Raw genomic sequence first — 26,205 nt, forward strand, 5'->3', positions numbered from 1 at the left:
GACTCTAAAGACAGAAAGTAAATTAGTAGTTGACAGGTTGTGTGTGTTTGTGTGTGTTGGAGATGAGGTGGGGACTAACTGCTATCAGTCTAGGATTTTTTTTTGGGATGATGAAAATGTTCTAAAATTAGATAGCGGTCATGATGGTACAACTCTGTTAATAGACTAAAAACTGCTAAATTGTACATTTTAAAGGATGAATTATATGGCATATGAATCACATCTCAATAAAGCTATTATAAAATACAAAAGAAATTGCCCGGGGAAGACTGGTGGTTCTGGCCAAGATGAAATAACCCAACCCTTTTCAGGTCCTTCTTCTTTAAAAACTCTGGACATATCACTATAAACAAATGCCAGAAGTCTCTGAAAGCTGAGATGAAGACAGACTTCATCCAGTTACCCTAGGATGTGAGGCACAATACAGGGTTGGGGTCCCTGGATTTTCCTTTTGCCTTCCATAAATTCTAGATGGGGCACTGGGGAAGCCTGCAACCTGAGCCACAGATAGGTCCAAACCAAAAGAACTCCAAGTCTATTCACCCTGAGCAAAGAACCAAGAAAAAGACAACCTAACAGAAAAGAAAAGCTTTTTGACAATACCTACCACTACTTGAAACAAAATACCAATAGAATATTCAATACTCTGTCCATCTCACCCATAGCACACATTCCATGGGTTTGGCAGAGATGAGGGAGGAGATAATTCTACCTCCTACTTGATGAATACTGGCACCAGTGGACTGATATTCCAGCCAGGGCAGTGTTAGTGGGGTCTGGCGGGGAGCCAGTCTCCATTCCCAACCTGGCATTGATAAAATAAAAGAAGAGGAGCAAGCTGGGCTGGTCTTCACTCTGTATTCCCACCCACGCCATTGTCATCAGGACCCAGTGGAAGGGGGACCTCTGCCCTTGCCTGGCATCAAGGCGGATCAAGGTGGAATGTGTTGGGCTGGGTGGCACTCTGGTTTCCTCCACTCTGGTGCAGCAGGGCAATGTAAATTAGAACCACAGTGAGATATCATTACATGTCTATCAGACTGTCTAAAACAAAAAGCATTAATTACAAACATTGGTGAGGATGGGAAGAAACTGGATTTCTTACACATGACTTTGGAAAACAGTCTTCCAGATTTTGCAAAACCAAATATGCACTTCTCCAATGACTCAGCAATTATACTCTTTGGAGGCATTTACCCAGAGAAAGTTTATGTTCACACAAAAACCTGTGTAAGAATGTTCAGAGTGAATTTATATAGTAAAATACTGGAAACCACTCAACTCTCTTTAAGGGGCTGTATGGTTGAGCAAACTCTAGGACATGCAGACACTGGAATTCCACTCTGCAATAAAACTAATGAAATAATAATATATGCAAATAGCTGGGTGGATCTCAAAGACATTACGTTTAGTGAAAGAAAGTTAATTTCATAATGCTACATATTGTATGATTCCATTCACATAACATCCTCAAAATGATAAAACTACAGAGATGGACAGATGAGTGGTTTTCAGCGCTCAGGGACAGGGGGATTATGGGAGATGGAAACAAATACAAAGAGTTTGCACAAAGGAGTTCTTTGGTGATAATAGAAAATATCTGTATCTTGATTATAGTGGCAATTATATTAATTTTTACATGGCAAAATGCATAAAACTATACACACGCACACAAATGTGGGTTTTAAAACAGTCATGTACCAATGTCAATGACTTTATGCTACAGCTTCATAAGATGTCCTCATTGGGGGAACTAGGTAAAAGGTGTGAAAGACCTGCGGATCCCCTTACCCAAGAATTCAACACTGCCACAGGATGCAAACAGCAAGAGGTTCTTTATTGTTACGCAGGCGCCTGCGGGTGGTCAGCGCACGCCTGCGGGTGGTCAGCAGCTCCTGCTAGCTGAGCACACCAGGCTGGGGTGGTGCAGGATTTTTATAGACAGGTACAAACAAGTTTTGGATGGGATGGAGCTGATAGGCTGACAATTTGAACATTTAAAAAAAGGCATACTTGGTGTTAGCGGATTGGCTTTGGAAGACCCACATTTTGGCCAGTCACCGTTCAGATAGTGTACAGTAGAGGGTATGTGTTGAATTGCACGTTTCTAACCTTTATCTATATACGTGCTGAACTGCCTGTCTCCGGCCTTGGTACGGGAGAGGATCCCCTTATCAAGTACGCGCTGAACCGCCTGTCTCCGGCCTTAGTGTGGGGGACTTAGGAGTAGGGGGAATTCTTAACAAGGGAAAAGTATAACTTTATTTGATTACACAGCGAGCAAGGGTTTAAGCAATTTTTCATTTCTTAGCAAAGCATTAGAAGCATTATTATACAGAAGCCAGAAACAGCCGGGTTAAACACAGATTTTCGCTATTCGTTATCCTGTTATGCTGCTTGCTGACTCCCTTATCTATCGTCAGCTGGCTACAGTTTCTCAGTTAGCATAAGTTGGTTATAAAAAGAATGTTAAAACTTATAGGCTATAGTATAATTCTGACCTGGGGTCCTTCAGGTGCATGGAACTCATTCTATTCTCTCAGCCTCCCATGAGACTATTAATATTTTAAAATAAAAAGCATAAAAAAACTGTTTTCTACTGGCCCACAAAATGAAAATTTAAAAATCTGCTTTTTTGTGTGTGACTATTTTGTTGATTTTGTGTAATCCCAGAAAGCATAAGATTTTCATCCACAATTGTTGATTGAAAAATTTGGTAACTCTATGCTGGGGGAACAAGTACTGTCAATATTGCAGTTCCAAGAAATTAATCTGGATATGCTGCTAGAAGAATTAAGTGTGCTAAGGTTGTTCACTGCACTGACTGCGGGAGTGGAAAAGCTTAAAATTGAGAGCTCCTCATGCGTCTTCAGGGACTTGCAGAGCCATTTTTTGGAGAAATTGTTTTGCTATTGTAGCAACCTGTGTGTGGTTTCTTTTTAGCTTTATGTATTTGTCAGAGAGGGAGAGAGCACAAGCAGAGGGAGCCGCAGACCGAGGGAGAAGAAGGCTCCCTGTTGAGAAGAGCCTGATATGGGACTTGGTGTCAGGACCCTGGGACCATGACCTGAGCCAAAGGCAGGTGCCCCTCTGACTGAGCCACCCAGGCGTCCCAATCAGCATTTGCTTTTTAAGATTTAGGTTATACCACCACACCACCCCAGCCAGGCAAGTCATTGATTCCAAAATAGAGCTTAAGGATTTCTAAAAATTATTCTCATTACATATTTCGTTTACAAGTGCTTGATTTCTTCTAGTTCTACTTTCTGCCAATAGCAAGTAAGTATCCCCTAAGTCTGTACTTGTGTGTGTGATTTACCATTTTTTTCCACAGATACATTTATTTTATTTTTTTTTTTTAAGATTTTATTTATTTATTTGACAGAGAGAGATCACAAGTAGATGGAGAGGCAGTCAGAGAGAGAGAGAGAGGGAAGCAGGCTCCCTGCCGAGCAGAGAGCCCGATGCGGGACTCGATCCCAGGACCCTGAGATCATGACCTGAGCCGAAGGCAGCGGCTTAACCCACTGAGCCACCCAGGCGCCCTCCACAGATACATTTAAAGTATAATAATTTTAAATAAAATTAGATTTCCAAAGGAAATATATTAAATGATTTAATACAGGGAGTTTGGATCACAAGTGGGTATTGGGTAAAATAGGAAAGATAGTTGAAAATTTTTAGTACAACCAGAGTCAGCAGTCAGCCTTACCAGTGAAAATGATGGTAAAAAGGATGGTAATAGGTAGCTGCCATCTAAAAATAGTGGGATACATTTAGAGGCATATTTAAAATATAAGCTATAATATTGTAACACTGCCAGATGTCTAATCCTTTAGATCTTCTAATGGATAAAACCCTGAGAGTAATTGCGTAAACCATCATTGTTCTTTCGGGTGACATTAAAAATGAACTATTTAAATAACCAGAAAATTTCCAACAAAGGAAACAAAAATATCGGCTGGTATGAAAAGCACAATTAAAAAGACAAAATTAGGGGCACCTGGGTGGCTCAGTGGGTTAAAGCCTCTGCTTTTGGGTCAGGTCATGATCCCAGTGTCTTGGGATCGAGCCCACATCGGGCTCTCTGCTCAGCAGGGAGCCTGCTTCCCCCTCTCTCTCCGCCTGCCTCTCTGCCTACTTGTGATCTCTCTCTGTCAAATAAATAAATAAAATCTTAAAAAAAAAAAAGACAAAATTACTTGATGGTCAATTTAAAGAAAAACAAACAAGCAAACAAACAAACAAAAACCATGGAAAACTCCATGCTAGGGTTATGGTCAAATCTTTTGGGATCTTAAAAAGAGATGAAGAAGTTACCCATACTGAGCAGCACTCAATAGCTCTAACACTTCAGAAGAATATCTTAGAATGTACTAGTTGAATGTACTAGTTGAGAGAGAATGTACTAGTTGAATGCTAACCTTGCTCTTTATCTTAAATTGGAAAGCATAGACACTATTGTGTGTATGTGTGTGCAATTTGATCAGTTATTGACTTTTCCCCACTAATTTTAAAAGAATGCTTTATAGTAAAATACCTAGTAAAAATCATTTTTAAAAATATGAGTACTCTTTTTTAATTTTTTAAAAAAGATTTTATTTATTTATTTGAGAGAGAGAGAAAGAGAGCACACATGCTCATGCATGCACACCCTGAAGAGACAGAGGGGGAGAGAGAGGGACAAGCAGATTCTGGGCTGAGCAGAGAGACCCACGGTGAGAGGTGGGGGGTGAGAGGGCTTCATCTCAAGACCGCTGAGATCATGATCTGAGCCAAAATCAAGAGAGGAATTAAGAGAGGGTCACCTAAACTGACTGAGCCACCTAGGTGCCTGGAGAATTCCTTCTAATGAGCGGAAAGACAGATATTAATGGAGACATGCAGGGAAAAATCTATGATGCTGACGTTGGTGGGAAAAGTCACCCTTTTGTATTTTGCATGAATCAGCAGCCCTGTAGCAGCCCGTCAATAACATCTCCTCTCAAAGAGTTTGCCTCTTGATTTTCCTTGCATATTAATGGCCTGGCAAAAAAAAAAAAAAAAAAAAAAAAAGGGAGCTTTTGTTGTAAATTTGCAGAAATAATTATTTAGATGCTTATCATTTTAGATAAATTTGTAAAGAAATGGGAAATGAGTTTGAAAACTTGCTATTTGACATAGCTATGTGCTGATTTAGGCAGAGAAAAATGCTCATCAAATTTTCAATTTAGTGGAAAATTAAAATTTTAAATTTAATTTCTCTTTTTAGTGGAAAATTAAAAACATTATCACAATGGCTAAAACACGGCTTAAAATGATGAATTGTGGTTTTGCCTAATGACAAACAGTAATTCCCAACATTGGCTTATTCAGCAAAAACACTTGAAGGGTGAATTATTTGCAGAAGTGAAATTGTGAAAGCTTTCACTGGGTGTGGCAGGACATAGCAGATTTAAAGTGTGAGAGTTGTCATGAGTTGACTTTCTTGACAATGAAATTTTGCAAACTTAATTCAATTATGTGTGATAAAATTTAGCCCATATAATGTAATTTTTTTTTCCTTCGAAAAAGCCCTGCAGGATGTGAGGGCCATCTGGCTGTGATACCCGTCATCACATTGATCACCAGGGTTGATTCTGCTGATCCGACGGGCTCACCCTTGTCCCCTTCTTCCCTCACCTCTCCCCACAGGTCCTTCCTGAAGCTGTGTGCTCGGTGGACCTGTCTTCAGTTAAGGGTACAGGAGTAGGTGCACTCTGAACCCCCCAACAAGCTCTCCAGGTCCACTTGTAGGAGAAGGCAGGGTAGTCAAGCTTCCAAGAGTCCACACTCATTCAAATGATAGGCTGTATGTGGCAATCTGCCTTTTCAAAAAAAAAAAAAAAAAAAGCCAAAAAGCCCTTCAACTATTTTCCCCTTAAGACAATAAAAAAAGACATCCTCACGATATTTTCTATGACACGAGTCATTTGACTTTTCACCAAAACGATACTTAAACTTTTCACCAGCAAGCATCTCTTACCTTATTATGCTTATAAGGTTTGCCCAACCATGAGAAAATCTATTTTGATTTGTATGCATGTTTTTAAATGGAGTCATGGTCTCAAAATGTGATGACACTATGAGAAGAAGAGAAATTACTTTACATGTAAAATCAGATTGCCTCAATTCTATAAGAGAAGTACATTACCAGCTGTGATTTCGTTGGGAAGCAGAAAGGAAAACCTTTTGTTTTTCCTGTAGCAAACAATGAAAGCATTTAAGATTTGCCTTAATTTATTCAACAAATGTTTATTGAGCCTACTATTTGCTGACATCTTTCTAAGTGCTTGGCACAATCAGCGAATAAAGCAGAAAATACCCTTAAGAGCTGAAAAATGTTCATGTTACAACCCTCCAAAATTCAAGAATTGTAGATACCAGCCCAGACCTTGGGATACCTATTTCTTTTCTCTGCTATTAGAGAATTTTCTGACACATGTCAAAAGGACGCTGTTCTAGATGCTCTTTTGCTTCTGTAAGCACCTAGGTAGTTAATTTGAGATTCAGAAGGCTGCTTGAGTGCAAGCGGGAAGAGTGAGCTGCTGGAATTGGGGGACCTTGAGGGTTCTGTGTGTGGTACGATCCATCTGGGGGAATCACCTCTCCTAGGATAGACTAGAATAGGCCATGGGCAGGAACTTCATTTTTTCAGACCTTGGCCTCTTCCACTGGATGGCAGTGAAACAATACAAATATTCTGCTCTCAGGCTACCTTTTCTTGGGCTCCATGCAGCTCGTCTCCTTTCCATACAGACAGAGCTCAGAGTAGCTGGTTACACTTTGCCTTTAGTTATAAACACACTGCATTTCTTTGAGACAAAATTCTATTCTCAGATGCAACTTGGAGATTCCCTATGCTCACCCACGTCATGCAGACAATTTTCTGTGATTTTCTAAGTTCTAAAAATGGGCTGACTCTTTGATTATGTGCCTGTTTTATATTAGTATTGGAGAAGAACATCACTTTCCATTTCTGGGATACCTCATTTTGCTCTCATGGTCTATTACATGAAGGTGTGGGTGGCTTATTTTATGAGCTCTCTGGATAAGGTTTTTAGATTCTGCTGATACAGTCACAAGAAAACATAAAACAAAGGGGGAGAGCAAAGGATATCTGTCCACATGTCATCCTCTTTACCTGTCTTTTTGAATTCCTCAAAGCAAGGACTTCTGATGGCCACCCATCAATTCTAGTTCCTCAAAATATTCTAGATGAGAGCCCAAGCAGTACTGACTCCCCATGTATTTCAGCTTTGTGGTGGTTACACTGCTAGCTGCCTGCTAGCAATTGGTGCCTCCTTCCCTTGCTGTCCAAGTCTCCTTAGCTCCCAACTTCAGCAAAGATTTTGTGTGCGGCTGAAGACCTCTCCGTCTGTTCCTAGTCCCAGTGGGAATGTCCCAGCCCACCTTGAGCTGCATCTCTTAACCTCCTTACATGCTGGTCCCCAGAACAAGGCTTCTTGATCTAGTATCTTGCTTTTGACAATTTCCTTCCCCGATCATTTCATTCCTACCCTGGCTCTGGCCTCAGTTTCAGGGTCTTAGCTGTCTTATGAAGAATCTCCTTGAAGATGACCCCTTACCTGAATCCTAAGCATGAGGCACCCTGGAGTCTGATGTCCTGGGAAAACCTAGTGGTTGCTTTTGCTGAACTAAGTCATGAATTCATCTAGCTTTGGCTCCCTGGGCTATGCCCCCACTCGCTTCTTTTTTTTTTAACAAGGTGACATGCTTAGTCTTAGCTCCTCTCTCCTTGCCTGGGATCTCCCAGGAAGAACCTTTATTCCCCATAATTTACCTTCCAAGTTTTAGCATTTAGCAACTATTGTTCCCTTTTACTCCAACATGTAACTTCTTTTAAAAAATAATGTAAATGATTCTCTGGCATTCATTGTGCATTAACTATTTCACTCTAGAGATCATTAATTTAGAGAATCTGTTAACTGAGTTAATTGTAACACAAAATTTTGTGCAAAGCTTAAAATATATAATTGAGGTTAGACAGTTTAGCATTATTTTGAGGCTGAATGACGTTATATAGAAAGAAAACTCTGCAGATCCCAAACAGCTACATTGAATTTGTTTAATGATTTTTATAAAATTACATAAGTACATAATTTAATTGGAGAATAAAGCCTCAAAAGGAAATTGGCAGATACAATTTATTTTGGAGTAAGATTATAAATTAGAAATAACTGCAAGTTCCAAGGGAAACGTTCTCATTTATTCTTGAGTACATTTAAGCCATATAGTATGAAAATTTTCTGTGATTGTTTTGAAGGGTGAGGAGATCAGGATTCACTTGGTACTACAGATGAGGATTGCTTTGGCTACTTATCAGTTTACCTTCAAGATTTTGGCCCACATACAAAATTTACACAATTTCAGAGCATAGGCACCAAAAGAAAGAAACATATTTTGGTAAAGTGAGCCTTCTTCATGACTTTAATAATCTTTTTGAAACCATATAAAAATGAAGAACTTTGGTTAAGAAGACTGAAAGGCAAAATTAAGAGAAACTCTCAACGAAATCAAAATAAACAACTTGCCATGCATAAAATGTATGTGAAAAAGAACTTCACTCTTTGCTTCCTCTTCCTCTTTTTTTGGAAAAGAGTCGGAATGAGGAGTCCATAGAACCACCTATTTATTTCTCAGTATTATCTTGAGAAATATTTATTATCTTGGTTATTTAATTTTTCCATCTGAAATTAGAAATCACAAAGGCAGCCTTGAAGTTTGTTGGAAGAAGTCAACAAGTCAAGGTATGTAAGTGTGCTTTGCAAACCATCAAGTCATAGGTGCACGCAGGCATACAGGGAGGCAAGACACTGGTGTTGGAGCCTACTGTGGTGACCATTCTTATAACCTTGGCCGTCATACAGACCTCTGAGTTTCAGGATTGTTTCATATGACTTTTATGATCCTTGCCATTCTAGACTTTATTTCTAGACTTCATCATAGCTTCATATAAGCAGAACTTCTTTTCCAGAATTTGCCAATCATACATGTTGGACTTAATAGATCATTGTAATATGTGTAAGATTTTTTGACTTTTTTCCCACTGGAATGAAAATTATTTTCTATGATAAGAAAAATTCCTACAGTAAAAAATGTTGACTAGACACTTGCCTGAAAGCTGCCTCCTCCAACTTTGTTTTTTGTTTGTTTTGTTTTAATTTTTAACTTTATGAAGCCCATTTTTTGAGAGAGCATATTCTGGGCTCTATCAAACAATAAGTCATAGTTGTACATTCTAATAAAGATACTTGCTACTTAACAAGAAACATGCAGAATTTGAAGCAAAATAACACTATAATAGAAATCTGAGTCTACCTAAAATAATTAAACTAACTTCACATGTAAAGGCAAATTTCAGAGGAGTACGCTTTTTTTCAAACAAAAATTAATCAGATTCAATAAACGGTTTAAATGGGCAGAGTGGCTATCAGGGTATGAGAAGCTATTTGGGGTTACGTGTGGCTAAGTGCAGGAATTCATGCAGGCTTTTAGATTTTATTATGTAGAGATATCTTAGGAGAAGCTAGGCTGAACTGTGGACATATTTGATTTTAGACTTCATAAAATTTTAGCTTTCCTGGAGACTGCTATAGGAAAGGAAGAAAATAAAAATATTCTCAATGTATAGACATGCCACAACATGTGTCTCCACACCTATTTAATTCAGTAACTTCCAATCACTGGAGGAGATTCTAATATCAAGTATCTATTTGTCAGGAAATGTGCCTAAAAATAATTTTAAAAATCTCTGCAGGGAAACATATTTTCTCTTTCTTAGGTCCACATATTTTCTCAAGATGACATGGAGTCTGGTTACCTTCTCTCTGTAGAGGTAAATCATGCATGATATAGCTAATCATCTTCATTGTCTATGTAAAAACAAATGAAAGTTAAGGTTAATTTTCAATAATTGAATTATGCAAACATAACTTACATCTTTATATTTGGCTTTGGTGATAAGGCAACATAGAGAACTCGTGCAAGGGTTGTGTGCGCGCACACACACACACACAAGCACACATGCACGCACACACACATGCACAAAAACTCAAGAACTTTATCTGCCTTGTTCTTATTCCTTTCTGAGATCAAATTGCTCACTTGGAATAACATAAGAGTTTCCCACCAAAAAGTCTGCTCAGCAAAGCTTCTATTAATACAAGTGTTTCTAATCAAATATTTCTGAAATGTTTACAAATGTCTTCAATCCAGCATAATGAAGGGTGTTTTGGGGAAGAAAATGCCCATCCAAAAGTAGAAAAACTACCAGTTAAAATTCACAATAATAAAAAAATATTTTTGAAGGATAATTTCCATTTACCTGATAGGTTTTTCCATAAAAAATTATAAAATATTTTAAAAGAGAAAACAGAATATTTCAATAATCTTTGCTTTAGTTTCTTCATCTTAGCAATCAAGGAGTTGGACTAGATACTAAGTTTTTTTTTTTTTTCCAACTCTATTATTCTATGAGATTTTAGTCAACATAGGAAGATGTTAAAATGTCTCATTCAAATAGTAATAGAAAAGGTGACTTAAAATTGTATGCCTGATAATATAACCCTTTTATTTTACAGGTAATAAAATCAAGTCCCAGGGAGGTAACATGACTAGCCAATGGTGCTCATCTGTTTGGGCATCCATCAAAGTCACTGCTTCCAAATCTCTTTAATCATCAAATGTTTGCTTTCTTTTTGTGGTTGTTGTTGTTATTGTTTTATTAATGACTCCAGATCCTCCTCTGAACCCCTGGAAATTCTGCTTTAGTAATTATGGGATGAGATTAAGAAAGAGATCCTCAATATTTTGACTTGTAGTTAGAGGTAGGAACCATAGATCCACATCAGACTACCTGGGATACAGTGATGGAGGGAAGCAGGTATGTTGCCCAATTCTTGGGCAGTCTCTCCAATGTAACACAGCAGCAACTTCCTCATGGGTCCATCCTTGCACACCACCACTTCCCTTTCCACCCCACCCTTCTAGATGAAAAGCATATGATGTAAGTGACATCACTTGGTGTCTAGGTTACTTTTCTCTGATAGGTTTCCTATGGAAAAGGATATTCCTGAAAGAAACAAGAATTAAAAGCATGGCTCTAAACGCCACAGAAATAGAAACAATTTTAAGAGAATATTATGAAAAACTATATTCCAATAAACTGGACAACCTAGAAGAAACGGGTAAATTCCTAGAAACATATAAGCTACCAAAATTGAAACAGGAAGAACTAGAAAATTTGAACAAACCAATTACCAGCAAAGATATTAAATCAGTGACCAGAAAACTCCCAACAAACAGAAGTCCAGGACCAGACGGTTTCACAGGCAAATTCTACCAAACATTTAAAGAAGAGTTTATACCTATTCTCCTCAAACTATTCCAGAAAAGAGTGGGTCTCTAGCTCTTACTTATCATCTTCTCCAGCTTCATACTCTAGCCATTTTATTCATCTCAACTCCTATAAACTCTCCTTTTTTGGAAAACATGAATCTGTCTATCATCACACAACAAACAGTCTTGAGCCTTTTAAGGCAGTCTGGGATTTAGAAATCATTTACTTTACCTCAGATCATGATGTATAATGCAATGAATTTCTCTTAATTGTTAAAATATATCATAAGAAGAAGGTCTTTGAATACTCATGTCACTAGGCTTTCTCAACCTTTCTGGTAATAAAGAAAAGCTTATATAGAATTCATATCTAATACCAAAGTTGGTTTTATAGAGAGACAATGGAAAGCAAAGTTGCTTCTAAGATCTTACATATAAAAATCCAAGCACTTCAACATTCATACTTCCTTCAGTTCTCAGTATAGATCTTATGTGTTCACTGGATGCAAATTATGGCCAAAATACACATTTCTGTTCTTATGCTACTCATGGATGCCAAGGTTTAGTTTAAGGCTTTTTTTTAAAATGTAGAAACTGTAAGAAATATATTATAATTCAGCTTTCAGTCAAATACCATTCTTAATATTTCTTGTTAATTAAAAAAACGAATTAGTTTTTGTCTACTAATTTTGTGGAAAAGTTAAAAAAAAGAAAAAGGAAATGACTTACCTCTAAATATGCCTTCAAATAAAGGAGCTTAACTAAAAGCTATATAATTTAACAAAAAATTAGAATTCAACATAACTGAATTTCTTTTCATATCCTATTTAAGGATTATGTGTTACTGAAGTTGACAAAATAAGATCAGTTTTAAGTCCTGTTATTTATAAGGCTGTCTCATAATATGGCTCTGGGGATCAAGTACTCAGTTAAAGCCATAATAGACTACCGAATGATATACAAAAGATTTTGCGAACATTTTATGTTTGCTTTAGAAGCCTGAACTATTAAACCTGTGACAATTTTATTTACTTAAGAGAGTAACAAGGAAATCAATGGTATTAGTACATCCTTATGTCAGTTAAGAAACTATTTATGAGCTGTATTTAGAAATCTACCAAATGTTATTAATGTGTATAATTCTTATTTTTCAGTGTAGTTGGGGCCCAGAAAGTGGTCAGTTAATATAATTACCTCAAATGCCTTAAATGGATACCTATTAAAAGGTATACAAAATATAAATAGTACTGTATATTTTCAAAAATTTTAAATAAACAGAAAGATACATAGGTATACAGGTTATAATTTCAAAGTCAACACTAGCACATATGTTTTTCTTATCTAAATACATACTAGGATACTTCTCATTGTAACACATGCATCTACAAACACATGGCCATGCACATAACCTTGCTTTCTGCCACTTGCAAGAAAGTTAGAATATACAATATAGTACATTGTTTCAACTTAAAATCATATTGGCAAATTAATGAGGATGGCATTAAAAAATTCTGATCTAAGAAATCGAAATACAGGAAGATAATTATTCCATAGATTAAAAACACTGAAGACTGATGGGAAGTTAAGATTGAAATCATTTGTCCCAGTGATCTTGAAAGACAGAGAAGAGACAGGATTGGCTGTAAACACTCGGAATGCTCTATTTGGCAATTAGGACTTTTGTCATCTAGCAATCCAGGCCAGAGACTCAGACCATTGATGCTGTGGATCTCAAAGAAATGGTATAACTGGGGGCAGTCCTCCGCAAGGCAGGGGGCGCTGATGGAGATCTCGAGGCCCATCTGGAAGGGAGACGGCGATTTGCTGGTCTAGCCGGTCGAGAAAATCCTTTTCCACGCGAAGATTTCACTGCCATGGATTCCTAAGAGACAAAGGAAGACCTCCATCTCACTATACAAGCACCAACAATTGATAATATATTAATATATTAATTGCTTAATATATATTATGGATCCCAACTTCAAGGGTGATGGACTAACCTATTTAGAAGCAAGTAACGGCACGGATATCTGAAGAAGGTGATTGTCTACTATTTGTGGTCTTGAATCAAAAGCATATCACTTTTAATGAGGAATATGGTATTTGATAATCCTGTAGATCTTTTCACATTGCCACATTTTAATACAATTGATCTCTTTTTACGACTAATTATGAGTTCAGGATTCAAAAATTTGTGTTAGATAACTTTGAAGATGGAACTGTACGTGTTTATTAGTGGGACATTAGGATGGTTTAGTGTTCTTAAAAAACAAAAAGATAATATTTTATAAGAGAAACCGTGCTCATTTATGTCGTTATTGGCACTTTCAGAGGTCATAAGCAAAAGGCACACATATCACCGAACGATTTATCTGATGCTTTTTTTTCCCCACCAAGAACCACTATTACTACTTCTCAAAAGTTTCAAAATTGTCACTAAAATATTTCAAAATATAACTTGTTAATACAGAATCATTATCTATATTGGGCATTATTGGATGACTTAAAACCTTTTCTTTCCTGTCCCTTCCTTTTCTTTAATATCTTCTTTCTTTTCTTTCTACTTTAATGGAAGAAAAACATTCTTAGACCTTTGTAATTAAAAAAAAAAAAAAGTTTCCACTATACATTTTATACCAGTATTATTATCGACTTTCCCAACAAAGCCTGTGCTCTTTCATCTGAGATGGGTAGTGAGGATGGCCTCTATTTCTATGACAATAACCTAAAATTTCTTTTTCTGTCTTTGTAATCTTATTTTTTTTAGATGTGCTCCCACAGGTGGGGGAGGGGATGAAAAACTACACTTAAGAATCTATGGTAGAGGACTCCCACAACCAATGCAAAAATGTAGCTGATGAGTATTTAGCCAGTATCCTATACATGTTTCCATTTGTCATCTGAAGCTTACAGGCCTCCCAGGTATTTATGGACTCAAGTAAAAAATGGAGAAATACAAAACCAGGGTAATTACTTGTACCTTGTACAAACAGGCAAGGTTTCTGGTAAAATGGATAAAAACTGATATCTTTATGAGGTTGAAAGCCGCATAAAAATATTTTTTTTTTTACACCAGAAGAAGGCAACCTGCATAGCTTAAAACTATATTGCATACACACTGAATTTTGCAAAAGTATGATTTTTTGAAATATTAGCTAATTATAACAACCTGTCACCATGTAACTTTTTGTAAATTATGCATAAAAAGGGATTGTTGGATAGCTCTTTGTTATAAATATCAATCTCTTCAACTGTCTTCTTTTCCTCCTATAGCTAGGGAAAACTATATCCTTTTGCAAACAGACTGGAACAAAAAAAGAATAACAGTTTATTTAAATACTTTTTTTTGGGTGGGGACAATTTTCATGTTAGGAATTTACACCAATAAGAATGACCTTAAAAATTTTAACCTATAATATTTTATTTCCATGTACTGCCTTTCTGCTCCACACAAAAAAGAGAACTTTATAAAGCATTAGTTTACAATGTGTTAGACCCATAGTCACATCCATGTGACTAATCCCATGAAAAAAAACATGAATCAAATGTTGGGAATGACTGAACCAATCATAGCCAACAACTGAAAAGTGCAAGAAATTATTTTAAAAACATTTGTAATACTCTTTTAAAAATATAAACACTAAAAGAATAAAATTCTATAAACCAATAAATGCACATTTGGAATGTTTTTTCAAGAAAGAAACAACAAACATTGAATCTTCTTGAGGCTCTTGGTTCTACTTATTTTTTTTTATTTTTTTCAATTTATTTATTTTCAGCATAACAGTATTCATTATTTTTTCACCACACCCAGTGCTCTACTTATTTTATTTATGTTGTCCCATTTCAAAATTTTAAAGAAGTTATAAGGTACTATTCGCAGTCTTAAAAATCATATTTTAAGAGGTTCGTGTTAACAATTCTAAAATTTATACTTATTCACAAATAAAGGATCAAGAAATTAAGAAGACGTCAAACCATGTGCCTACATTCTATTTATATAAATGGACTATTGACTGAACTCTGAGTCACTGCTGCATGTAGACACAGTCCTCTCAATGCACATTAATTGCTTTCTCACCTCTGTTATCTTTCTCCAGTCTACTCCTTGCTTCACTTGCTGTGCTCCACACATAGTTGGCTTTTGCTGAAGCTCTTGTTCTAACTGAACTATTTCTAAATGCTGACTTAACGTGGGCCCACTGCTGACATCAGCATTACATCTGGTCCAGTTATCCTGGAAGCATTTAGAATTTTGCACTGCAGATCCTGTGGATGTCTCATAGGTTTTCAGCAGCTTTTCCACAACACCGTAATTTGACCTAGGATCAGCTGATCTTGGCCGACCAGACAAATTACTGGGTCTCCAGTCATGCTCTTGGAGCATATTGCGGTAGCTGCTGGGGCTCATGTGTTCCTGCATTTGTTTAACGAGGCCTGTTGTGGATATTGTGGTGGGATTGTCAGGCACATTTTCTCTGGGCGCAGGCACGTGGACACTGGTTTTCAGAATATCAGACACATTGTCATTTTCTGAGATGTTACCTGTATGAGTAATTAAGGTATCACAGGGCTTAAGATCTTCAGATGATTCTGAGTAGCTTTGATTTTGCTGTATTGCCCGACAATTTCTATCTGTTCTAAATACGATTCTGTTAAATTCATCAGTCTTTGCTGCCAGTTTTTCATTCCTAGTTGTCTTCTTAAAGCCACAGCTGAAACTTTTAAGTGGGCCACTGCTCTCTGTCACCAAGGAGCTATAGTCACTGCTTATATGCAGATCGGGATGAGCTTTAGTAGGGTGATCTGGAACCATCTTTTCACACTTTGGCTTACTGGGAGTCAAGCAGGTTTTCTGAAACCACAATGGAGAGGGACTATTTTTTGCACTGATCCCAGGGTCATACGACCACATGCTAAGTCCAACATTTTCATTACATGAAGGCTTGTTATATATTTTGGCTTTGGGGGCCAAAGAAGGAGACACGATACCATCTTTCAAAGTCTTGCCTTCATTTAGACACAGGATAGGCATCTCATTGTGCCTCAAAAGGAAACCAGAACTGCAGTTCCTTTCATCTTGACCCTCTTGGGCCACCTGGCTGCAGTGATCTAAACTTTCCTTCAAACTTTCATGAGCTTTTTCGGAATAGGAGCTGGGAAAATTTCGAGATGTGCTTCTTGGAGGAGGAAGTGGTGGAATTTCATTTCTTTGCAGATCAGTTGTATCAAGTTCACATGTCTTCAGAGAATTGCTTTGGAGCACACTGGTACTTAGGTTCTTCCTATTTTTCTGCTTTTCTTTTTCTAAATTGAGGGGAAGAATGCCCTGGCCATCATTGACCATGTGGTCTCTGTGAGGCGTATTAATTACATTTGGCATTTCCTGAAGAAACGAATCTGATTTCATCCTAAACAATTATAAAACACGATATATTAGTGATAATTTTATTTAGGATGAGTTCTCAAAAGAAACCATGGCTTAAGCAATGAATTTCTGCAATAAGAAAAGGACTCCCAACATCCTCAAATAGCATTTTCATATAAATTCTCTAGTCAGAACCTCCAAGTCCTTTTTCTTGAAAGATAAAGCCCACCTCCCAATGTAGCATTCATGGTCTACATGCTCTGACCCAAACTATCTTCCCATTATATTCCCAAACTGTCTCTTACACTCAGACTAGACTATGGAGTCTTTGGGGTGTCTGCCACTGGTCTTCCCATTTCTACAGGTTCCCTTCTACCATTTTCTCATCTCTGCTCTGCCTACTGAATGCCTAGTCATTATGTCATGTGAGTTCAACTTCCTTCTCTTGGATTTGAAATGACATTCTAAACTAAGCAGAGTGACAGAAATCTGAATACAAGCTCAGTGAAACATGAGTAATACCAAGTAGAAGGTGTCATTTGGGCTTGAAACAAAAGTAAGAAGGGGTGGGGGGTGGGAGGTTGAGGGAACAAGGCTGTGAGTATTAGGGAGGGCATGTATTGCATGGAGCACTGGGTGTGGTGCAAAAACAATGAATACTGTTACACTGAAAAGAAATAAACAACAACAACAACAACAACAAACAAAAAATCTCTGAACAGTCAATTCTGTTGGTTGGGGAAATAATGCCTCAGCAAAAAGTACACTGAAGGAATAGTTCTCGATGTCATGTCTAAATGGGACTTTTGGGGTGTGATCCTCAGTGCATGTCGTTCTTATGTGTATAGGAGAGTAAACAAAGTATTTGATGAAGATATGAGCAGAATGTGTTACTTATTACCACTACCCATTGAAATCCAGTTATCTCTTCCATTTGGGAACATGGGCAACTAAATTTCCAGGCTCCCAGTTATAGGGGTGAACTACGAGACCAGGGAGCATGAATGATGTGGGTCATTTCCAAGCTAGATTATTAAATTGCTGGTGTAAGACCTTCCAGAGTTCTCCACCCCCATTTCTTCTGCTGACTTGATCATGGAAGCCCATGTTAGACTGAGATGTGCTTTCGAGCCTGAGTCTCAGTGAGTAGAACAGAGAAGATTTTCCCAATTTAATTCAAGACAAACATGTAGCTTCCATAAACATTAAACATTTTTGCTTTAAAATTAAAAAAAAAAAACAATTTGGGGGGTGAATAAAAGGGCAGATAGGCAAAGTGAGCTACAATAAAATATAGGTGGTTCTTTAAGGACAAGAGAGTACTTAGGTATAGCAGGATCATAAAGCAGAGTGGGAAGGAGGAAAGAAATATTAGACTAAATTGTAATGTAAATGTAATGAATTAGTATTACATACTAATTCAAATACAATATTTGAACTATCCTTCTGAAGTGTATGGTGTCACAAGGAGAACTTTATACCAGTTGTGGTTTGTAAAAGAAAATTGGCAAGTGAGTCTTTTCTAAGTTCAATCAAAACAAAAAACCTAAATAAAGCAACAAGATAAATCCACAAGTTAAATTGATCATACTGATAAATATAAATCATATTTATATATCTTCAGCTTATAAAATGTTACAAGATAGAATACAGTAAAGTGCAGATAAATACTCAGTAATGGAGAATGGTAGGCAAAAACAAAATGGCCAGGTAGAGAGCAAAATTATGTATAAAATATGGTTGAATTAAAAAATCTATTGTAAGTCAATACAAAAATTCTTTCTGAGCTTCCTAAGAGCTAAAGAGAACTAAGGGTATTCTTAAGAGCTAAGAGAAACACTGCTGCTGTTTCTAAGAGGAACACATTCCTTCACTAGGAGATGAATGTTGATTCTAGAACAATCCATCTTTACTTACCTTGTAGAGAATTCCAATTTATTTTTTTAATTTGGTGAAAACTTACTTTAATAATTATATAGGTGTTTCTAAACTGAAATAGCACCATTTACTCTCATCGTATGTCTGTGTATGCATACTTACAATAGGTTGTTCTGAATTATGTATGCTTCCATTATATACATGTAAATGTAGAGAAATAAATGACTTAGGTATTAAATACTCCACTAGAACATCATTATATAATTAAAACTCCACCTCGTTAATTCTTAAGATATTTTAAATTGGATTAGCTCTGCTGTGTACTCGTCCCCCAGCCAACACTCAAAATGAGAAAGAGCTGCACGAGAAGATACTTGTTACAGTATTCGGGAGAGTGTCCCTTAACCAAACACCAAAAGAGTGCAGTATTCCTCACAATCCAATTATGGAGACAATGAGAAGATTTGGTTTAAGAATTAGTAAGCAGAGAAATATTCAATTAAAGTTTTTATCTTCTATCTAAGATAACCCTTTAATAACTCATGGTTAATTCACACGAACCAAGTATAAAGAGGAGGCAGTTTAGATTCATTCACTGAAAATAATATTTGTCTTGATTTTCTGATAGAAAATAATCATAGATATATCAGCCCACCTTCTGTGGTTGGACCGCTTTCGGATTTCCTCTTGAAAGCTGCATAACTCTTCACTAACTTTGGCAAGTTCTTCAAGAGCCTTTATACATACAAGCAACAGCACGTTAGCACTTTGAAATGTAAATATTTCTTTAGGAACAGTTCTAGGCCAATCACAGTCTTACTTACCAAGTTCAGGGCCCCAGAACACCTCCTGCTCTCTTCCCTCCAAGTCGTCGGACCAGGGCAGGCCTCACAATCTTTTTGGTTCTCTGTGGCCAAAGGATCCATAAACCCTACTTTGGATTTTTTTGTTGCTTTTTGTTCCTTACACATTTGATTTCCCTCGCAGAGTAAGCTCTGCTCTGTTTTATTTTCTTTTTCCAGACCATCCCTGTGATTTATCCCTGTAAATTCACATCGCCCTGAACTAGGGTCATTTGGAGATTCCAGCACTTGATCTCGAATTGCTTTCTCACCATCATGACTGATGATCTTAGCACGTTCATTCATGTTGATTTTCCTCCGAAGCTTTACTTCATGGCAAAGCTGCAAAGAAAACAAAGATAAAGCTTTTTTCTCCTCCTAATTTACTTGGTCGATATTTTTCATACCAAGCACACTATTTTGAGTTCTCTTTGCCATATTATGATATACTAACTACCCTGGGGTGTTAATACTCATGCTTCTGAGGAGTGCTTCTAAAATCTGATCAGTCAGGGGTGCTTGGGTGGCTTAGTCGTTAAGCATCTGCCTTCAGCTCATGTTTTGATCTGGGGATCTTGGGATTGAGTCCTGCTTCGGGCTCCCTGCTTGGCAGGAAGCCTGCTTCTCTCTGTCCCACTCACCCTGCTTCTGTTCCTTCTCTCACTGTGTCTCTCTCTCTCTCTGTCAAATAAATAAATAAAATCTGGTTTAACTGATACTAAAGTGATGTTTTAAAAATATATGATTCTATTTGCAGCTAACGGCAAAGTGTCTAAGCAGTTGACAGTATCATGTAGTGTTCCAGTTCATTCCACCCCCCAAGTGGACATTGTGCAGATGAAAGATGTTTCCATTAGAAGATATGTTGGTGTTACTAAGGTATTGCTAGGTACCACTGAGATTTTTTTTTTTTAAGAAGAGATTCCCCCCCCCCCCCCCCCAAAGCTTTCTCAGGTACCTGGGTGGCTCTCATTCAGCGTCTGCCTTCAACTCAGGTCATGATCCCAGGGTCCTAGGATTAAGCCCCGCATCGGGCTCCCTGCTCTGCGGGAAGCCCGCTTCTCCCTCTCCCACTCCCCCTGCTTGTGTCCCCTCTCTTGCTGTGTCTTTCTGTTAAATAAATAAATAAAATCTTAAAAAAATAAAAAGATTTCTGATCCTGATTAAAACACACGTGACCGGTCCTTTATGATACGAGAACTCTAAGGCTTCCATCATTTATTAGTCTATGTTAAAGTGGACTCCAAATTATCTCTTGATGAGAGTTTAGTTTAACCTGTAGTCACTCACACAACTCACCCCTAAATATAGGAAGTAAGTAGCCTTCCTCTTTAGGCTTGAGCTGTGGGAAAGCTTGGCAAATTTCAAAGGAGTTTTTCGGATAACTATTTAAGCAAATGACTACATTTTATGGCCACAACCTATATCTATTCAAGGAAGACAATACTGCTGTTCAATATTTACTCACATCTCAGAGAGAAGCACTATGCTGAGTTGGTGGCTGAAGTCTATACAGTATATATATTTCCAGAGATTCACATCTATCATTGGATGATCTCAGGATAGCATCAAATTATAGCCATGGAGCAATCATTTTTGTCCTCATAAAATTACTTGCTCTGAGCTCTTGTGGGCATTATGATTTGAGCTGACCTTGAGAGATTGGATACAAAGCAACCCTCAAAACTTTATGTTAAATCTAAGGATGCTTATGGTGACACTGTCTGCTTTTTAAGGAGCTATGGGTAAAAACAAAATTGCCTTATTTTCAAAATCAGGGACAAAAGTACTATTCCTGGGAAACAGGTTTGCCTTTGTCTCCTGAATACTGAGAAACATGCAGCTTCTAATTTTTATGTTACTACAGAGATAGACTTGCTACATGTAATTCACGTAAGATCCTTCCTCCTGTCTTCAACTCATCTTTTTGTTCTGTTTTGTTCTAAAATACTTTACGTTCTGTAAAATTTTACATACCATCTTAAATTCTCTTAGGATTTAAGTGAGGTATGGATAAGCAAACAATACATTATTGATAGAAAGCAAATTTATTTTGTACAAGAAAATCTGTTTTACTCCATACTCAGCACTTGTTTATGGTTCTCTGATCATTTGAACAAAGGTGACAAGCAGAAAAGACTGCAATGTGATTAAAAGAAAGAAAGAAAGAAAGAAAAAATTCTAGAAACCAAGACCTCTATTTAGGGTTTCTTTCTTTTTTTTTTTTTTCTTTTTTAAAGATTTTATTTATTTATTTGACAGACAGAGATCACAAGTAGGCAGAGAGGCGGGCAGAAGGAGAGAGGAGAAAGCAGACTCCCCGAGGAGCAGAGAGCCTGATGCGGGGCTCGATCCTAGGACCCTGGGATCATGACCTGAGCTGAAGGCAGAGGCTTAACCCACTGAGCCACCCAGGCGCCCCTATTTAGGGTTTCTATCTGGATTACTCCAGGTTTCCAAATACATCTGGGTTTTGCAATAGCAGTGCAATGATTGTGGATAGTGGCTGAGCAAAGAGCCATTAGCATCTATCTTAACACTCAACACTGGATCCTCCCACTGGAAGATAGCTCTTGGAACCAAATCGCATATGCACATTTGGGAACCCACAATTCTCTAGTACATGGCTTAATAACTTGTGTCTGACTTAATATGCACAACTTAGTGATATATGTTAAACAAATACAGTCTATTATGCTCACAGAACGTTATAATTATTTTCAAATGTTGATGTTTAATTTTAGTTTAAAAAAATTCTGGATTCTCTGACATGCGAGGATACTTTCTTCCTGTTTTCCTCAAATTTTTCTACCCTCATTTGTAGCCTGTAAGACGGACATATTAAGGGTACATTCTTATGGGCTACAAAGCTGGTAGTGGAAAAGAAATATGTATTAGTATGATAAAGGGAGTACAATGCTAGTATTCAGGTATGAAAGAACATTATCTATGGGTATTCTGGGGAAACACATTATGCAAACATACTCCCAGTAGTGGGGCTGTATATTTCTGGCAAGACACAAATAGCACCATGGCTACTATCCAAGATGAAGAAAAAATATTACAGCCTTCTATCTCCTTGATGCAGAAAGAACAGTATTTCTACAAACTATCATCCTATGTTTAAAATACGTTTAATGCCTGCTCATCAAAAAAGCTAATATTTACCATAGACAGAATCTTCAAAGTTGTGAGAATAATTATTTGACAATACAACAGTACAATGTCTCACCAGACAGCAGATTATTTTAGTTCTATTGCTTAAACAATTGGCTAGACTAATCCTGACTCCTTAATTTTTAAATTTTTTTTATTTTTTTGCTTAGATGCTAGAATTATCTGGTCTCCCAAACCTTTGGGAGGCAATGACCCATGACTTCAGGTTTCTGTTTGAAGTTCTGGATTCTGATTTGACTTAGACATCTCCTTGTTTTCATCCACCCTTAGTCTTTGGATAAAGAGGAGTTAAGAGAATAAGCAAAACATCCTTTCCAAACTACAGAGGTATGAGCAGTGGATTCTCATTTCAATAGAATCACAGACTACATGTCTGCCTTCTCAGCTCTGTTACAGGAAGAGTTGAATAGTTACTTTTTAATTTTTCCTTGTAGTGTGCCGATTTATATTTTATTCACAAGCAATTACACGGCTGTTAATAAGAAAAATATTTATACTGAAAACACATAAAGCACCAGCTTTGATAGCCTGTGAATAAAGGCCAAGGAGTCTGTTAAAAGTATCACTTTGGCAACATGCACAAACCACATGACAACATGGATGGCACTAGAAGAAAGCAAGATAAGTAGAAATAATTTTCAGTTGAAACCAGCTCAAAAATACATCAATGTAAATACTTGAAGGAAATATTCCCGGGCCAACAGGGAGGGATGGTTAATGGGGATAAAATGACTATTTGTGTCAGAGTCATGACATGTTGTTTTTCATAACCCTTTTCTTAACAAATGTGCCAATAAATGTGGCACATTCTGCCAGAATAAATATCATGTCCACCGCCATTTTGATATACGACACTCCTTTTGATTACGCTGAATAATCTAATACGTAATTTCCTTTAGTAGACATGATTCATAAATCATTTCAGGAAAGATCTGTATTTTAAAGCCCAATTGTAATTTTGCTAATATATGGTCCACCAATTGCATTTTTCTTACATTTTCCTCCTGGGCTTTGTGCTTAAAAATTCATGAAAAAACAAAAACAATAACAAAACTCATTTTTTTTAAACAACTTGTTTTTGATACCAAATCACTTTAGTCAGAAAATAATAAATTGCTACATTTTAGAGTAACATTTAAGTTCTTAATTTTCATGCAGGGGTATATCTATCTATCTATTTATCTATCTATCTATCTCCACCTAGTCTCTTCAATACCACTGGATAAGGTTCTGCTATTTTTGGTCTAGTAAATGTCATTGAGACTCGATGTGCATCTCTTAGGTAGAATAAGGAAAACAGAAATAGTCTCCAGTACAACAGAATCTCAAACAGAATTTTCATTCTGAGCGTTCAGTTTCAACGTATTCAAAACAAACCAATTTGTACCTCTTCTATCTTCTTCTGCATGATTTTCCATTGACTCTCCCATTCCTTCCTTTCGTTGTCAAACTGGTCCAGTAATTCCATCTTCTCCTTGTGCCAGTTAGCCTCTGTGTTCTCCCACTGCTTATGCAGGTCCATGGCAACCGTGTGAGTGTTAGTGAAGGGGTATTTCTGCTTGTCTCTGCCTTCTCAACTGTTTCTTGGAAGCTTGGAGTTGTTTTATTCAAAGCAGTCTCACTTGCCTTTAAAATAAAGCCTAATATAAACATAAGAAGGAAGAGTTCCAAATCCATTTGCTTTTTGGAAACATGTTATCACTTTGTTAAGAGCCATCGACATAAACAAACTATAGGAAAACCGTACTTAAGACAGAAGATGATTAACAATCTGCTTAAGAAGAACTAACACAGTTGGGACACCTGGGTGGTTCAGTCGACTAAGTCACTGACTCAGGGTTGTGAGTTCAAGTCTGCACTGGGCTCCATGTTGGAGCCTACTTAATTAATTTAAAAAAGAAAGAAACAAAGAAAAAAAGAATTAACACAGTCAAAAAGTAAGTATTGTCCAGGGTGCCTGGGTGGCTCAGTGGGTTAAGCCGCTGCCTTCGGCTCAGGTCATGATCTCAGGGTCTTGGGATCGAGTCCTGCATTGGGCTCTCTGCTCAGCAGGGAGCCTGCTTCCCTCTCTCTCTCTTTGCCTGCCTCTCCATCTACTTGTGATTTCTCTCTGTCAAATAAATAAATAAAGTCTTTAAAAAAAAAAAAAAGCACTCACTTAAAATAAAAAAAGAAAAAAAAGTAAGTATTGTCCAAATGGTTTTTTCCCCCTTTCTCAAATGGGGTTTCCCCCCTTTCTGAAACAAGTCAGCAAAATTATATTTAAATGCATATGTAAGATGTATGCATTCCTTTAACCAACCACCTAATCTAAAGATGGAATTTTTGTGTGACTATCTAAGAGTAGAAGTATGAAATTCCACTGGGTGGTCTGTCCTATCCATACAGCTGTGGTAGATTCTGCTGCAACAGAATTACTCCTGTTTTTGATGCAACCGGACTGTGTGTTTCTGTGAATTGAAGTCCTGAGTAGTACAGGATCACAGTCTCCGTTTGTATTCAGAGTCGCAAGCCCACGACAAATGTGAGGACTGTAGTGATAAGACCCCTGAGTTGTTAGTCAATCTGGGTGGGACTGACATGGCAGCAAAAAATGAAACTGAATCATAAAAATATGTTCATTATTTTAGTTCATCAAGTAAAATGTAAAAGCGGCAAAGCCATCCTGGGAACCACATGCTCTGATTTTCTTCTAACGAACCATATACCACAATCTGTTTAGCCTATTGAATACAGAGCACTGAAGAAAACACTGCTCTGTTTGCAAGGATATCCTTGATCACATTAAGCAGTGACTGAAATAATTAGATTTCTAGCATTTCCAGTATGTATATTTAGGCTTTGAAGATGCGATTTATTTAATTAACATTTATTTATTTATTTGGATGGCACGTGTGTGTGTGTGTGTGTGTGTGTGTGTGTGTGTGTGATTGGAAAGGGGTAGGGGGAGAGAATCTAAGCAGGCTCCATGCCCAGCATGGAGCCCAACACAGGGCTTCATCTCATGACCCTGAGATCTTGACCGGAGCTGAAATCACAGGTTGGGCGCTCAACTGACTGAGCCACTCAGGCACCCCTGAAGATGCAATTTAAAATACCAGATCAGTAATTCTGTTATATGTCATCTAAAATCTCTGAGATTTATTTAAAAATGGATGCTACTTAAAGGGTTGTTACAAAGATTATATGACACACGATAGGCAACATCGTTTGAGAAATCTACACATTTTCCCTAGTTCTTCCTTAAAAAAATCATGGTCTGATTTCCGTGAAAAGCAATTTCGATTAAGAAGGGCATATGGGAACCTGGCTGGCTTGTTTGGTGGAGTGTTTGACTCTTGGTCTCAGTGTTGTGAGTTCAAGCCCCACGTTGGGTATAAAGTCTACTTAAAAAAAAAAAAAAAAAAAAAAGCAGACTGACACTTTTTAGTGGGTGGAAAAGAGTATTTAAAATGTCTAAATCACACTGAAGATAATGATGGCTATTGGAAGTCTAGCTCTTTGGTTATCTGGGTCATGACCGAAATGTGTTAATTTACCAGGTGGCTGCTAATGCTAATT

The 26,205-nt window shown here is 37.3% G+C and overlaps 2 protein-coding genes across 3 annotated transcripts in view; both read right to left on the reverse strand.

Moving 5' to 3' along the window:
• Positions 1–8,093: 8,093 nt before the first annotated feature.
• Positions 8,094–24,188, reverse strand: KIAA0408 (KIAA0408 ortholog). Its single transcript, XM_059400691.1, has 5 exons — positions 24,032–24,188; positions 19,450–19,809; positions 19,281–19,360; positions 15,461–16,790; positions 8,094–13,261 (listed from the first exon to the last, which is right to left on the reverse strand). Exons 1-5 carry the CDS (start codon positions 24,164–24,166, stop codon positions 13,088–13,090), a joined length of 2,079 nt encoding a protein of 692 aa, XP_059256674.1. The 5' UTR covers positions 24,167–24,188; the 3' UTR covers positions 8,094–13,087.
• The window catches only part of MTCL3 (MTCL family member 3), a 64,848-nt gene continuing 62,831 nt past the window's right edge, over positions 24,189–26,205 (reverse strand). The window contains exon 8 of one of the 2 annotated variants that reach the window (XM_059400688.1): positions 24,189–24,270. The gene's annotated coding sequence lies outside the window, so the exon portion shown is untranslated. Of the gene's footprint in view, positions 24,285–26,205 lie in introns of both variants that reach the window. The other variant, XM_059400687.1, reaches the window with a different exon arrangement.

This window comes from Mustela nigripes, chromosome 5, assembly GCF_022355385.1.
Source record: "Mustela nigripes isolate SB6536 chromosome 5, MUSNIG.SB6536, whole genome shotgun sequence".
Lineage (NCBI taxonomy): Eukaryota > Metazoa > Chordata > Mammalia > Carnivora > Mustelidae > Mustela > Mustela nigripes.

Bases quoted from the DNA above. Each gene is read 5' to 3' on its own strand.
- KIAA0408 (XM_059400691.1), bottom strand. From the start codon at position 24,166: ATGGACCTGCATAAGCAGTGGGAGAACACAGAGGCTAACTGGCACAAG. The intron at 19,361-19,449 runs GTAAGTAAGACT...GTATGTATAAAG, and splicing joins GTTCTGGGGCCCTGAACTTG to GCTCTTGAAGAACTTGCCAA. The intron at 13,262-15,460 runs GTGAGAAAGCAA...TTTGTCTCTTAG, and splicing joins ACTGGAGAAAGATAACAGAG to GAATCCATGGCAGTGAAATC.